At 38.9% G+C, this 15,622-nt stretch overlaps 1 protein-coding gene across 20 annotated transcripts in view; it reads left to right on the top strand.

Moving 5' to 3' along the window:
* ptprk (protein tyrosine phosphatase receptor type K) overlaps positions 1-15,622 on the top strand; it is a 244,359-nt gene that overhangs the window by 175,760 nt on the left and 52,977 nt on the right. For 15 of the 20 annotated variants that reach the window (XM_089118330.1, XM_089118314.1, XM_089118327.1 and 12 more), the window contains 3 exons: positions 2,225-2,261; positions 9,571-9,706; positions 15,005-15,034. In XM_089118330.1, the coding sequence (XP_088974456.1) occupies positions 2,225-2,261; positions 9,571-9,706; positions 15,005-15,034 (203 nt within the window). The remainder of the gene's footprint in view (positions 1-2,224; positions 2,262-9,570; positions 9,707-15,004; positions 15,035-15,622) is intronic. The other 5 variants (XM_089118329.1, XM_089118328.1, XM_089118326.1 and 2 more) reach the window with 1 other exon arrangement.

Genomic DNA, 15,622 nt, shown 5'->3' with positions numbered 1-15,622 from the left:
CACAAAGCTAGCTAATGCCACTATCGTCAGTGGAAGACCGCTAACGTTAACATTAATGAGCTTGGAAACCACAATGAACTTTTTCTGCCTAAATAAAGTAATGATTACTGTATTTATAACTAGCATATCTCTATTACAGTCCCTGCATTGTAAAATGTAAGTTATACTTGCGAGGAGTGAATATTTAGACATAGAGAAAAAGTATCAAACGTATCTTGTGCAGAAAAGTTAGCTTTTCTTTTACACGTGTGTGAAATCCAACAATATTTAATAAAAAAAAAAAAAATATCGGCCGATATATCGGAATATCGGATTTTAAAACCCAAAAATATTTGCATCGGTATCGGCCTTCAAAATCCTTTATCGGTCGGGCTCTACTAATTATTATTTTATTTATCAGAACTTTAATATATTTTGATGTTCCTCTGTTCTGTTGTGACAATAAAAGAAACAAGTTTCTTTTTAAAATGCATTATCATATTATTTTAGTTAAAACTCATAAATAACTACAAATAAATAATGTTAGGGAAATCTGTTAATGTTTTGTTGCGCGTTTCTGAAAAAAATATATATATATCGGCCGATATATCGGTATATCGGATTTTAAAACCCAAAAATATTTGTAAATGGACTGGTAAATGGACTGCATTTATATAGCGCCTTCATAGACCTAATGGCCACCAAAGCGCTTTACATTTGCCTCACATTCACCCATTCATACACTCATTCACACACCGACGGCGGTGTCAGCCATGCAAGGCGCCAGCCAGCTCGTCGGGAGCAGCTGGGGTTAGGTGTCTTGCTCATGGACACCTCGACACTTGGTCAGGTGGAACCGAGGATTGAACCACCAACCTTTCGGTTCGTAGACAACCCACATGAACCACTGAGCCACTGCCGCCCCAAAAATATTTGTATCGGTATCGGCCTTCAGAATCCTTTATCGGTCGGGCTCTACAAATGACGCACTAAACACTTTGTGCTTATGAGCGTAGACAGGATTGGAAACCTTATTTTTTCATTCTCCAGCCAATTTGGCTACTAAAGTACCCGGCCATTCAGAACGTCTACTTGCCAAAAACAGAACCAGATTAACTACTGTACGCCACAGCACATATTTATTGTAAAATTTGGATTTCGTACATTCATTTCTTGTTATTAATGTCATTCAGCATCTCCTCCCTACCTCTTTCGTCATCATCCTTTTCACCAGAAATGTGTTTTAAGTGGACAGAACACAGAATAAAGAACGTAAAAAAGAAAACATTTTTTAATATTCACTATTGCTTCAATGCAAATGAACAAGCGTGTCGTTATTTGTCGTGTAGTGACGAGTGTGTTCAAGTAAGCAGATTCTGTGCAATATGCTCTATTTAATATACTCCAAAAATTACAATATAGTCCAGAACTTAAAAGGTCAAACTAATATATTATACACTCTAAAAAAAAAATGCTGGGTTGTTTTAACCCAATTTTGGGTCAAATATCGACAATTTTATGAATTGCATTGTTTTATCCAACAATTCGGTTTGTCCATATTTAAAACAACCCAGCGTTTTTTCACTGCTCTAGACTCGTTACATGCAAAGTGAGATGTTTCCCGCCTTTATTTGTTATAATTGTGATGATTATGGCGTACAGCTTATGAAACCCCAAATGCAAAATAGAATATTTTGATAAGGTTTTCACGAGCTGTAAGCCATAATCATCAAAATTATGACAAATAAAGGCGGGAAACATCTCACTTTGCATGTAACGAGTCTATATAATATATTAGTTTCACATTTTAAGTTGAAATTTTGCACGATATTCAAATTTTTCGATTTTCACCTGTATCATGATCTCACGAGTTGATTATTTACGCACAAAATCTGCACAGCAAAGTGAGTTTGACAGCGTTACCCGACACAACTGATTTTTACATGCGTTTGGCGTGTCGGCGCGTAGTGAATGCATTTTGCAAGGTTATTTTGTCATTCATCATCATTGGTTTGATCGCCCCTCCCCCTCCGCTGTGTAATTAAAGCCACGTCTGTTGAGTTCAACATCCCACACTTCGCTTTTCCGCTTAATTGGATGCGTCATCCGGGTATTCGGAGAGATTAAAATACCAGTCATTCCACTCGACATGTACTGCGGATATCTGTTCTGACATCTTTATGTAATTCTGCTCCGCTTCTAATCCAGTTTTGACAATTAACTGTGAATTGTTGTTGTTTTTCAGGAAAGTAAAACGCAGTGTTTGAAACTGGCATTTAAAGGTAAGCCCTTTTATTTGAGAGCCAAATCTGAATCTAGTGTCTCTCGGTCTCTGATGTGATGATGTAAGAGTGTGTTAAAGTGTCTGGGACACTGTTTGATTATATAGACAGACTACAGATTTACCATCCTGCTCACAATAGCCAGTTCAGTTCAGCATCAAATGCATGTATCATTTACATAAGCGTCACATTTATGAACGATACACGTGCTAAAATATACTGAATATAAGGAACAAATGCGATCTAAAAAGAAAGTGGCAATAATGTAAACTACACTGTATTCATTTCAACTCAATTCAACATTCAATTCAACACTGGTTGACGATCTGATTGGTTACAAGGTGGTTTGTGACGTCAGAAACACCAGCAGACTGTCTTTGGTTCACTGCAGTTTTAAGGAGGAAATACTCCTGTCCACTTATGAACTTACACATGGTGTGTGTTAAAGCGGATTAAAAACACCACATACACACATAAACAACATTAAAAGCTGGATTTCACCACAGGGGGGCTTTAAGTGATGTTAGTATACAGGACATTCCTAATAAACATTACTAAAGCAAGAAGAATGTTATTCAAACACTTTAATAACTTTTCATGTATCTAAATACAGTCAGTAACAAACCAAATATCAAGCATGCAAATGATCAGGGACAGTATGAGCACAACTTCACATTCAATCTGAGCTAAAGTGATGCTTATGTATGCATGTCATACACATCTAAGAGCTAATATATTTCATATGTATATATAGACATATTAGTATATTATAAAAAAAAAACATTTGTGTGGAGTCGTTTATGATTAGAGTTTAATCATAAATGCCTATTGAACATTTATTTTTATCGTACATATTTTCTTCAGCTACTGTTTGTGTGTATGGAGTGTGTAATGGCAGTACAGAAAGCACCTTCGGTCGTGTCTCGGCTGAGTTATTGCGCATTATTTCCTCCTCTGGCTCTTCATTAATTGTTTTTCAGCAGGAAATCGAATGATAAAAGTGTGCCTGAGGCTCCGAGCGCTCCCAGAACGGATTAGATATAGCCCACGTCATGTGTTGTTTAGCAACAAAAATACATTTTTGTTTTTAAGCATGGAATTTTATCTCCAAAATGGACGTAATCCAATTTCCATTGAATTGCTCCCAGTGTTTTTCCTCTCGGATCAGACTCATAAGAGCTGACAGAAACACAAGTGTCCTGGCAGGGGGCAAAACATGATGTCTGAACCAATACAGCGTGCATCTAAAAGCTCACCACGACGCCCATTAATCACCTTTTTTAACCCACGTGTCAGAGCTGACTGCGAGACCACCTTGCTGGCGAGGGCACGACGTCAACCGTTTCTAGAGTTATGGATCACGTGTTCCCACTGGAAATAAATGGGAACATCTAAATTAGCTGATATCAATATTATTTAACATCACAAAATCCGCCTAAACACATTGATTTATCAGCTCTTTAAGGGAATAATTCAAATGTACCGTTTTTTTTACAATGCAGACGGTTGTAAACTAGAGGCTAACCCACAGCAACATGAAACCAATGATCTAGTGGAAATCTATTAAATACATAGTATTAGTATTAGTATTGTTAGAAATGTGCATTAGGTCTGTCGCTTTTGTGACAAAATCCTGTTCGATTTTTTAAGACTTATGCTACGTTCACACCGGACGCGAATAGCGCGTCAAATTCGCGTCTACCGCGTCTAGTTTGACGCTTGACCACTTTGTGTTAATTCGCGCGTCAAGAGCGAAACTGACGCGGGTAAAATAAAAAGTTTGAAGCGAAATGGGCTATATGCACGCATAAGTTCCGCATTTGACGCAAGGATGCTCGTCCATTTCCGGTTGTGGAGATTTAAGCGGAGGAGAACCGAGGAAAACGGGATTATGTCAGAGTCTTCAAAATTTACTGTCCTCCCGTCTTTGAAACGAAACGTTCATACGTTTAGATGTAATTTTATATATAGTTATGTGTATTTAATATAATTTTAAAAAGAAGCATAAACACAACGAGGGGTGTCTGTTTTATCTGTTTTTGTGACTAACGTTTCTTTACAGTAGTAAAACCATGGAGTATAAAATTCAATATAAATTCTCAGTATTGCATTGGACTCTACGATCGGCGGAAGTTATCGAGCATCCTTAATCCTTCACCGGAAATACCGACGTGCATAGAGCCCATTTACGCGCGTCAAAACCGAAACCTGTTGGCGGCCATCTTTTTTCTGTTAATCGAGCATTCATCGAGAGAGTCACCGCTCTGTATTTACTCTGGAGAGCAGAACAGCGGTGTAGGGATCATCGTCGCCGTATATTCGAGTCCACCGGACCCTTCAGAGCCGAACCGTTTGGCGAGTTTCACCATTCGCTCGCTCCAGGAGCTGCGCTGGATGACGGCCGCTGTCAGCGCTACTTCCGCCTGTCCCGCGCCCAGTTGGATGACCTGTTGTCCCGCATCGGATCGAGGATCACCCTCGCCCTCATCCATCTAATCTGTCATTTATTTTTGTTTTGATGATAAATAGAGCCAGCCTTCAAAAGTTATTAACCTGTCCTGTGATTTTTTTTCTCACTCACGTCCAGACACGAACTTATGCACATGTATGTTGGTTGTCTTTACATCATAATACTATTTCATATAATCTAGATATGGAACGAATAACATTCAATACAAAATGAACATGTCTCGTATATTGAAATCAAGTTTTAAGTGATAAAATATTTGCTTTTTTGTGCATTAGAAACACACCAGGCATTTAGACATATTAACAAAATAATTTATTGAAGCATCCAGACACTTCACCACGTGAGCAAGCAGCTAGGCTCCTGATTGGGTGACGTGGCGCGAATTCACGCCAAAGTTCAGATTTTTCAACTCGGGCGGCAGACGCGAATTCGCCTCAAACGCGTGAATGCACATATAGCACTAACTAAATCATTCGCGCTTAACGCGGCAGACGCTCAATTCGCGCCATTCGCGCGAATGAGGCGTATTCGCGTCTTGCGCTCCACGCCTCATTCGCGCCGCAGGAATTTTTTACCCGCGTAACACGTCTTTGCATTGACTTAACATTGAAATCATTCGCGCCTGACGTGCTATTTGCGTCCGGTGTGAACGTAGCATAAAGACGTTTCCATTTTCAACACCAAATACAGGCAAATCCACGGACACCTCACAGGCATTAGGACGAGTGTAAAGAGGCCGTTTAAGACGCAGCAATATTTCTGATGATTTATTGGTGTGAAGTTTCATCACAATGAGAAACAGGAGCGCAACATCTGGCGTGTTTCTATGTTCGTGTAAGACAAATCTGAGTGGATTTAGTGCAAATTACGCAACTCTTGATCCTCATGATATATTAAATACAGTGTATTACAGAATCTGCACATTTCTGGCTTACTTAAACACACACACACACACACGCAACAAATAATGGCGTGCTTGTTCACTTGCATTGAATTAATAGCGAATATTAAAAAGCATTTGGTTGACAGAAAAGACATTGTTATTTTCCAACATCCTTCATGTTCTGTGTCCTGTACTGATACTTTAACAACTGAAGGTTGTTAAAATCGATTGGTTATTTTCGTTTTCGAATTTTTTGTTGGTTGGTCCGATCGATCGTGCAATCGATTTTCGAACGTAAAGTGACTGCCCTAGGTTTGGAAATAAAGTACCAAATTTCATGTATTAGTTCACACACTGTAAAATAATAGTTGAGCAAACTTAAAAAAGGCAACCTATCGCGTTCAACTTTCTAAGTTAACTCAGCTAATCCACTAGTTAGAGTCAACTTAAATTCCTTTGTTCATCTATTGTTTTTTTTACTTATTTTACAAATTAAATTATTGTCAAGTCAACTACAAAAGGTTGAACCAACTTAAAAAAAAGGCAATCACACTCAACTTTATTTTTTTTACAGTGCACATTTATAAATGTTTCATGTTTCAGATGGACAGAAAATAAAGTGAAGCGCGTCGAGAATAGCCGTGTTCGCCTGAAGGCGTTCCTCACGGGATGATTGACAGCTTTGTGGATCATAATGAAGTCTATTTTTACGCATTGCAACATCCTTCTGACATTGAACTAAAATACAATCAGAATATAACTTATACAGCTAGCCTGAATAAAATTTGAATCCAAAATTAGTCCATTGGCTGAGCCAGAAGTTGACAAACAAGCAGATTTATACTTTGACAGTGTCACAGTGAACGTGTTATAATTTAAAAAACAAAAAATGTTTGTTGTAAATTGCTTATTTAAATATGTTTAATGGAAAAAATGAATATATACAGTAGGATCTTATTGGACTGCTTAGCTCTGCTTAAAGTCCCCCTGTGGAGAAATCCAGCTTTTAATGTTGTTTATGTGTGTGTGTGGTGTTTTTAATACGCTTTAACACACACCATGTGTGCGTTCATAAGTGGACAGGAGTATTTCCTCCTTAAAACTGCAGTGAACCAAAGACAGTCTCAAAAACTGCTGGTGTTTCTGACATCACAAACCACCTCGTAACTAATCAGATCAACGTGTGATCAACCAGTGAGTGAGTGAGTGGAGGCGGGGCTCATCTGCATATTCATAGAACCACGCATACTGAATGAGGCAAGGGTGTCGAGTTACATTCAAGATATTTTAAGGCATGAATCATTTTTTTTTTTCAAGGAAAAAACGTTTATCATTTTGGTGATCAAAGATGAGTTTTAGGGATAAAATGATTGACAACAGGGACACTTTAACATCCGTCCTGCAGATCCTGCCCTGGTTATGTGTTATTGACCGAGACAGGTCGAGTGAAGCTAACGCAGCACTCGTGTGTGTGTGTGTGTGTGTGTGATCGGTTCCTTAAGCCTCGAGGAAGAGTGTGGTCTGCTGATGAAGGCCGGTGCATTAGCGCAGCATCTGGCCCCAGGCTACTCACTGTAGAGGACAGAAAGCCGAGTCGCAGCGCCTTTGCTTTTGTGTGAGTGTTATTGTTGGGTAGAATAATCTGCCCCACAGATCCAGAGGCAGGAGAGTACAGCTGATGGCTTTATTTAAGAGGCCCATGTCAGCGGGTCATTGCCTTATCACTCTTAAAAGCTTACAGTAGAGCTTCAGGACACAGCGAAGATGCTTTTACTTCTCTTGCCCAGACATCTCACACAATGCAGCATTTACAGGCAAACTCACGAGTGGACTCAGCATCAAGACGGCCATAAATGTCATACGCACCGAGCTGGAGTTTGGATCAATAGCCGTAGATGCCGTAATGATAGTTGTGCTGTTATATCGGTATTTCAGTCTGCAGTGATGTATTTCTGACTGCACTGCAGCACACTGGCACAATAGAGGCCCAAGCACACCGGATCTACTTATCCATTAACCATCACAGACTATTCCTATTAACCTCTTGACTTAGATTTGTTCTTGTCACTTGCTGTGAAACTTAATATACAAACATGTTGGGCGTGGCGTGTTTATGCAAATGACTGATCTTGTGAGGAAAGCCCTTATATGGAGATTTGTGGGTGTGTTTATGCAAATGACTGTCTGAGCTCATGAGGAAAGCCCTTATATGGAGATGTGTGGGTGTGTTTATGCAAATGACTGTCTGAGTTAAGGAGGAAATCCCTTATATGGAGATGTGTGGGCATGTTTATGCAAATGACTGACATTGTGAGGAAAGCCCATATATGGAGATGCGTAGGCACGTTTATGCAAATGACTGTCTGAGCTCATGAGGAAAGCCCTTGTATGGAGATGTGTGGGCGTGTTTATGCAAATGACTGTCTGAGCTCATGAGCAAAGCCCTTATATGGAGATGTGTGGGTGTGTTTATGCAAATGCCTGCCTGAGTTAATGAGGAAAGCCCTTATATGGAGATGTGTGGGCATGTTTATGCAAATGACTGACATTGTGAGGAAAGCCCATATATGGAGATGCGTAGGCGCGTTTATGCAAATGACTGTCTGAGCTCATGAGGAAAGCCCTTGTATGGAGATGTGTGGGCGTGTTTATGCAAATGCCTGCCTGAGTTAATGAGGAAAGCCCTTATATGGAGATGTGTGGGCGTGTTTATGCAAATAACCGACCTCATGGGGAAAGCCCATATATGGAGATGTGTGGGCGTGTTTATGCAAATGAGTGACTTTGTGAGGAAAACCCTTATATGGAGATGTGTGGGTGTGTTTATGCAAATGACTGTCTGAGCTCATGAGGAAAATCGTATATGGAGATGTGTGGGCGTGTTTATGCAAATTAATGACGTTGTTTGGAAACCCTTATATGGAGATGTGTGGGTGTGTTTATGCAAAATGACTGACCCCGTACACACGGCCACTCATTTTATAATACTCCAAATTCACTAAGATCAAAATGAGGTTAAGAACAAATTCATGTGTTGTGAATTAGGCGAAGATTTTTCCGAAGCTTTTCTTGCGTGCGTACAAATACAAAATAATCCACGCAATTATTAGTGAATGAGACCCACTGTTTAATTTTTGTCAAAATTATGTTTTAAAACTTGTATGTCATATATTTAAATCAAGTTTACAGCATTAAAAATATATGAACTTAAAATGTAAAAGGTAAATTGCAAATAATGTGCTTAGTAGTCAACTTCTATAAAGCATGACGAAATATAATTGAAACATAATGATTTAAAATGTGCTTTAAAGTAAATCTTTAATTTAATATACTATATATACAGTGTACTTTTAATATTTGAAGTAGTCTACAAGTGCACATGTAATAGACCAGAACATGCAGTATTTCCTTGTTTGCATGCGAGTGTGAACGGTCGTGTACACTGATGTGAAACTCCCACAGGCCTTACATTGTGTTTAGCTCGACATGGCTCTGTTCCGGAGGCTGCGCTCCGAGGCGGCGTCTTCTCTTTCAACTGTTTCACACGTTTATTTTTAGAGCACACTCATTTTTGTGTTTTGCATAATGTATTCGTGCCAGGTAATAATATTAGCGTTCGACAATGGAATGAGACTGTGGTTGTCTGCCAATGTTTGGAGAAACATATCCGACAGTCATTTTCAACCAATTCTGTTATGTTTTGGCAGCGAGACAAAGAAAGACATCACAGAGCAAACTGATGGCAGTTTATGTTTGTGAAACAAATCGTCTGGAACAGTTTTTTGGTCCGAAGACTTTCAGGATCTCGTAGAAACGTTATTTTGCAGTTCTAAATGCTTCATCTAAGAAAGAAAAGGGCTCTTAAAAAATATGTTGAATGTGCTAAGCCATTGCTCCAAGCAAACACTCATACACAGGTGGATGTTGAATGCAAACTCTCCCGTCTGTCCACTCAGGGGCCACAGAGGAGCCGGAAGTGATCCCAGATCCGGCCAAGCAGACGGACCAGGTGGTGAAGATCGCGGGCATCAGCGCTGCCGTGCTAGTGTTCATCCTGCTGGTGCTCGTGGCCATCCTCCTGCTGAAGAAGAGGTAAGACCTGGCTCTGTTTGTGTGCGCTCTTAAACACACCACATCCTCCTCCCACTGCCATCTCATCACATCATCAGCAGCACACACACCTGGCCTCAGTGCTGGACACTTCACTGTATCTGAGGGCCTTTCAGAAACACTCTCAGGTTCGGGGTCGCTGAGATGTTTATAATGTCTCTCACCAGGGCTGCATTCATTTGATCAAAAAATGTATTCCTGTGATCAAAGCTGAGTTTCCAGCATCATGATCCTTCAGAAATATGATGATCTGATGGTCCAGAAACATGCATGATTATCATCAGTGATGAAAACAGTTCATATTGTTGTGGAAACTGAGATTTTTCAGGATTCGTTGATGAATAGAAAGTTCAAAAGAGCAGCATTTATTTGAAATATAATCTCTTTTGTAAGATTCTAAATGTCTCATATTTGATCAATATAATGCGGTCTTGATGAATAAAAGTTTTATTGTAATTATTTATTCATTATTAAATTACTTAAGTTGCAATTAGTTCTCAAATCACGTGTCTCGTTTTATTTGTAGGCGGAATATTAATAAGAATAGTAATTGATGTCCTCAGGAGTTGGTGGAGAGAGACTGATGGATCATGTTGGTCAAACTTGCAGTGTAGTTGAACATCTGAGAGGACAGATTTGGTGTTTGTGAGGGAGAGAAATGAAGGGAGTGTGTTTGGCTCTGAGCGGAGGGTCCAGTGTTTTAGGAGCCTGTAGTGGACTCTAGTCATCTCACTGGTTGATATGAAGGGGTGTGTTTAATGTGCACCCCTAGATCTTCAGGAAAACACTCCATCCAGGCTCTTTCACTTTTGTCTTCCTCTATCGCTCAGCAAACAGCCTGTCATCGTTTCTGGCTGCTGCTGTCTAATGGCTCCATCATGTGGTGCGTACTTGAACTGCAGGCTGTTTAACACACACACACCAATGCTCATCTAACAGACCAGGCATTACATTAGTTTGTATAAATACAGTGATGTGAATAAGTTTGGACACCCATGCTAAAGTTGCCTAAAAAGATGAATACAAAATCATCTTTTGGATATTGATCTTGATGCCTTAATTAGAAAAATGAGGAAAACTCCAACCTTTAAGGACACTAATTTCCTTTGTGAATGAATATAAATAAATAAATGTGTTTCCTTAAAATACAGTCAGGGCACCCCTATGTTAAATTCCCATAGAGTCAGGCCTTGAGATTGGCATGGTTTTACTTCAGTTAGCCTAATAGCTGGTTTGATTTGCATTGAAAGATGATCTTATGGAAAGTACCCCATGCCAATCTCTAGGTGTGGTGAATGGTGTGTGATGATGTGGGGATATTTTAATGAAAATAAAATGAAATAACTGGCTTTTAAAAATAAAAATCTGCCTGATGGGAATTTAACATAGGGGTGTCCTGACATATGCACCCTGTATTTTAAGGAAAAATATTTATTTATTTATGATACATTATTCATTCACAAAGAAAATTGGTGTCCTTAAAGGTTGGAGTTTTCCTCATTTTTCTAATTAAGGGATTAAGATCAACATCCAAAAGATGATTTTTTTATTCCTCTTTTTAGGCAACTTTAGCATGGGTGTCCAAACTTATTCACATCACTGTACCCTAGATAGATAGATAGATAGATAGATAGATAGATAGATAGATAGATAGATAGATAGATAGATAGATAGATAGATAGATAGATAGATAGATAGATAGATAGATAGATAGAGATAGATAGATAGATAGAGATAGATAGATAGATAGATAGATAGATAGATAGATAGATAGATAGATAGACAGACAGACAGACAGACAGACAGACAGACAGACAGATAGACAGATCAAAGGCAACACATATTTCAGTTCAATATGGTTCACAGTTAAAATATAAATATATAAGAGGTTAAAAATCATATGATTGAAATAAATAATGCCGTATGGCAATTAATAATAATTTCATGTTTATTTCTTTTTGTTAAAAACCTTGTGGAAAAATAAGGGAATATATTTTTAGTCCCGTGTGGAGAGTATCGTTTGTTGCTATGAGGACGCTGTGGTTCACGAGCTGTTCTCTGAAAGCCCCAGAAGATTGTAAAGTTATCCATAAAGATGAATACACCTAAGTTTACCCTCTCGGGTTCATGCGGCCAATGAGTTCTGACTGTTACTCCCCTCGAGTTTTAATAAAGGCTCAAGTCGTTCCTGGGTTTGCTTCTCATGTATTTGAGTTACGCGACTGTGTTTGTTAGATATTTTACATGGCATATATTCATGCTTTTGTTTCTTAGTTCTCTGTGATTTCGTTTAATATTGTCTGCAAATATGTCAAGAATTTGAGGTTAATTGACGTTTTCTGTGTTTATTTATACCAGTTCTGACGACAATATGAAAATGTAGCAGTAAAGGAACATGTAAAGACATGTTTGAAGATTCTGTCACCAAATAAATGCTCATTAAAACCTAGAAACGACTTGAGCCTTAATTAAAACTCGAGGGGAGTAGTAGATAGATGGATAGATAGATAGATAGATAGATAGATAGATAGATAGATAGGTAGGTAGATAGATAGATAGATAGATAGATAGATAGATAGATAGATAGATAGATAGATAGATAGATATGTAGATAGATAGATAGATAGATAGATAGATAGATAGATAGATAGATAGATATGTAGATAGATAGATAGATAGATAGATAGATAGATAGATAGATAGATAGATATGTAGATAGATAGATAGATAGATAGATAGATAGGTAGATAGATAGATAGATAGATAGATAGATATATAGATAGATAGATAGATAGATATGTAGATATGTAGATAGATAGATAGATAGATAGATAGATAGATAGATAGATAGATAGATAGATAGATAGATAGATAGATAGATAGATAGATAGATAGATAGATAGATAGGTAGATAGATAGATAGATAGATAGATAGATAGATAGATAGATAGATAGATAGATAGATAGATAGATAGATCCTTAGACGCTTCAACAGTGACGTTTTCTTTTTTTTCCTCAAAGCACATGTCCTCGCTGGGATGTCGTTCTTACTTCCTTCATCCATCCACACACACACACACACACACACACACACACACACAGAGTTCATATATTCATTGTTGTAGTGGCAGCAGAGAAGACTCTTCTATAAGCTTTATAGAAATGAAGACCTTGCTCATGTGTGTAGATTGGGGCTCTTTTGAAAAGCTGAGTTCAGAGTCAAGGAATGTCTTTCTTACTGCACACACACACACACAACACACACACACACACACACACACACACACACACACACACACAACACTCGCTCGTCTTCACCCAGGATCGTGTTCGTTGTTGTTTTCAGGGGAAGGAAAATTCAATTTATTGCAATACATATGCATGACATTTTAATGATGCACAAAAATGCAATCCATTTAGTGAGCACACACGTGTAAATAGATCAATTCTGTCCAGTCAAATAATCAAAGTTCATTAAGCAAAATAGCTCTCAGTGCGGCAGAAGCAGAGATGCAGTTATAGTTTCAACTCTGCAAACACACACCTCAGACGTTTGTTCTTTAACTGCAATGTAAAATCCACACTAGAGTAGGGTTGGGTATCGAGAATCGAGTATCGATTGGAACCGAGACTAACTTTTCGTGTTTCCCGGAATCGTTCAAAAGTTAAAATGTCGATTCCTAGTTTCGATATTCACAGTCCGCCGAGCGGAAGAAGAAACCGCTGAACAACACCAACGAAGAAGCGTCTACCGGAAGTGTTGGCATAACCGCGCGAGTCGAACATGAGTAGCTTATGCGGCGGTCCAAAGTGTGGCTTCACTTTTCTAAAAATAACGAAATCTCGGCAAAATGCAAAATTTGTGACAAAAGGAGTATTTGTGACAAAAGGAGTATTTTTACAGGAGGAGTATTTCCTTCAGAAAGGAGTATTTCCTTCAGAAAGGCCGTTGGTTAGCAAGGTTAGCTAAGCTTTTTTGACCCTGCCTCTAAAAAGAATCGGAATCGAGAATCGTTAGGAACCGGAATCGAAACAAGGAATCGGAATCAGAATCGTTCAAATTCAAACGATACCCAACCCTACACTAGAGGCTTAGTAACTACTAGTTAGCTACTAACTTATACGTATAACAGTTACACTCTCCATAAAGTAATGCGCACTCTCATAATATAACGGTTACACTCGATCATCCAATAGCAGCCTTCAAATACAAGAGCAGGAGTGCTGTCAACTTTTGCCTCACATAACTAACGGTAAAAATATTTTAGTTTCCAATAAAATACAATACCGCTTAATCATAAATAATATAATAGGTGGTTTATATGTAAATAACATTCAGAAACAGTAAGAAAAACACAAGGAATGACATATATTAAATATTTTGTGTAATTTCTCTTGAATGGGCCTCAGATCCTGGTGTATTCCTGACAGGAGTATCCTCACCCCCCATCCTCCACTCATCATAAAGTGCACAAACCCGCTCCCTCGCGTGTGTAATGAGAGATTCAGCAGGCGTTACTGACCCCTGTTGGTGTGGAGAAGCTAGTGTACAAACACTGGATCTGTGATCCCTTCAATAACTCATCCCACAACCAGAAGTGTCCAGTTGGTCTCACCGGGAGAAAGCGAGTGTAGTCATGTGATCTGAATGTGGGCGTCTCCGGTGAATGGACTTCATTTCAAACGGACCACCAACCAACGTGTATTAAACGTCTGAACACGTTTCGCAAATCATCATTTTTAGTGTGTGTGAGAGATGATTGTGTATTTTAACATCCTGTTCAAATGAATGAATATGTGCATATATTGAAGCTCGACACACAGGTGATCTATAAACATATAAATGGCTCTTGATCAATGTTTTCCGCTCAAACTGAAGATACTGCATCTTTAAAACGGGGGTCATTGATGACATATTGCTTATTTTGCAGGAAGTCAGCTTTGATTTGCTGCTTCTTTTTATTTGTGGCATTTGCTTGTGCGCTGCATATGTGATTTCCCCCCTTATGGCTTTTTAAAAACATCTTCAAGTTTTATTGCAGTGAAGTCAGAGCGCCTGAAATGCACGATGAGTATTTGCATGCTCTGACTGGATCTCTTTTTGAAGTCAATTGTCAAATGGATAGGCTATCAGGTTGCACGCAAATGTACAAAGCAAGACATGCATGTTTGAATGAATGCCGGAGAGATCAGGCTGAAGTGTTTGCTTATGGTTGATTCCCACATTGCACTCACCTATATCTCTTCATCTGTTTGTGCTGTTTCTCATTCGCTCGCCAGGAGGAGCTACTATTCGTACTCATATTACCTGTAAGTAACAGAGACGCAGACAAAAGCAAAAGGCTGACACACATGCAGGGCTCTCTGCTCTCTGTCTATGGTTAGTCCTGTTAGTCTTTTAAAGATGCAGTATCCTTTTTTCAAGCGAAAACACGAATCGCTTCGACCAATCACGTTCCTTTTGCATCGTAGTAGTTCTTGGACGAGCTCGGCGACGGTGTTATTTGAAAAAAGAATGCTGCACTTGTGTCTGTCCGGTGTCTTTTCGGTTGGTTCTTTTGTTGTTTTTGGTGTGTGCATGTGTGTGTGTGTGTGTGTGTGGGATAGTTACTCACCCTGTCTCCATCCACCTCACATTCTCATCCGCTCGCTCATTGGTGAAGAGGGTGTTTCTTCATGTGGCTGTCCCGGGTGGCCTTTAGTCGAAACCTACACCTCTACAAATGTCAATCCAAAAATAAAATCAAGATATCCCTGCTTGTGTGTATTCCTGTCGAAAAAATCTTATAAGAGATTGAAAATACACTAATAATCATTTGCCTTACAAATCATCTTTCTTTCACAGCTCCACATTGCATTTCATGACATGACAAAGTAAAACCATGACGAGAGAATCTT

The sequence above is a fragment of the Pimephales promelas genome, chromosome 13 (genome assembly GCF_988280905.1).
Source record: "Pimephales promelas chromosome 13, fPimPro1.hap1.1, whole genome shotgun sequence".
NCBI lineage: Eukaryota > Metazoa > Chordata > Actinopteri > Cypriniformes > Leuciscidae > Pimephales > Pimephales promelas.
The sequence above is the reverse complement of the archived record's forward strand: the minus strand, read 5'-3'. Positions and strand labels throughout refer to the sequence as shown.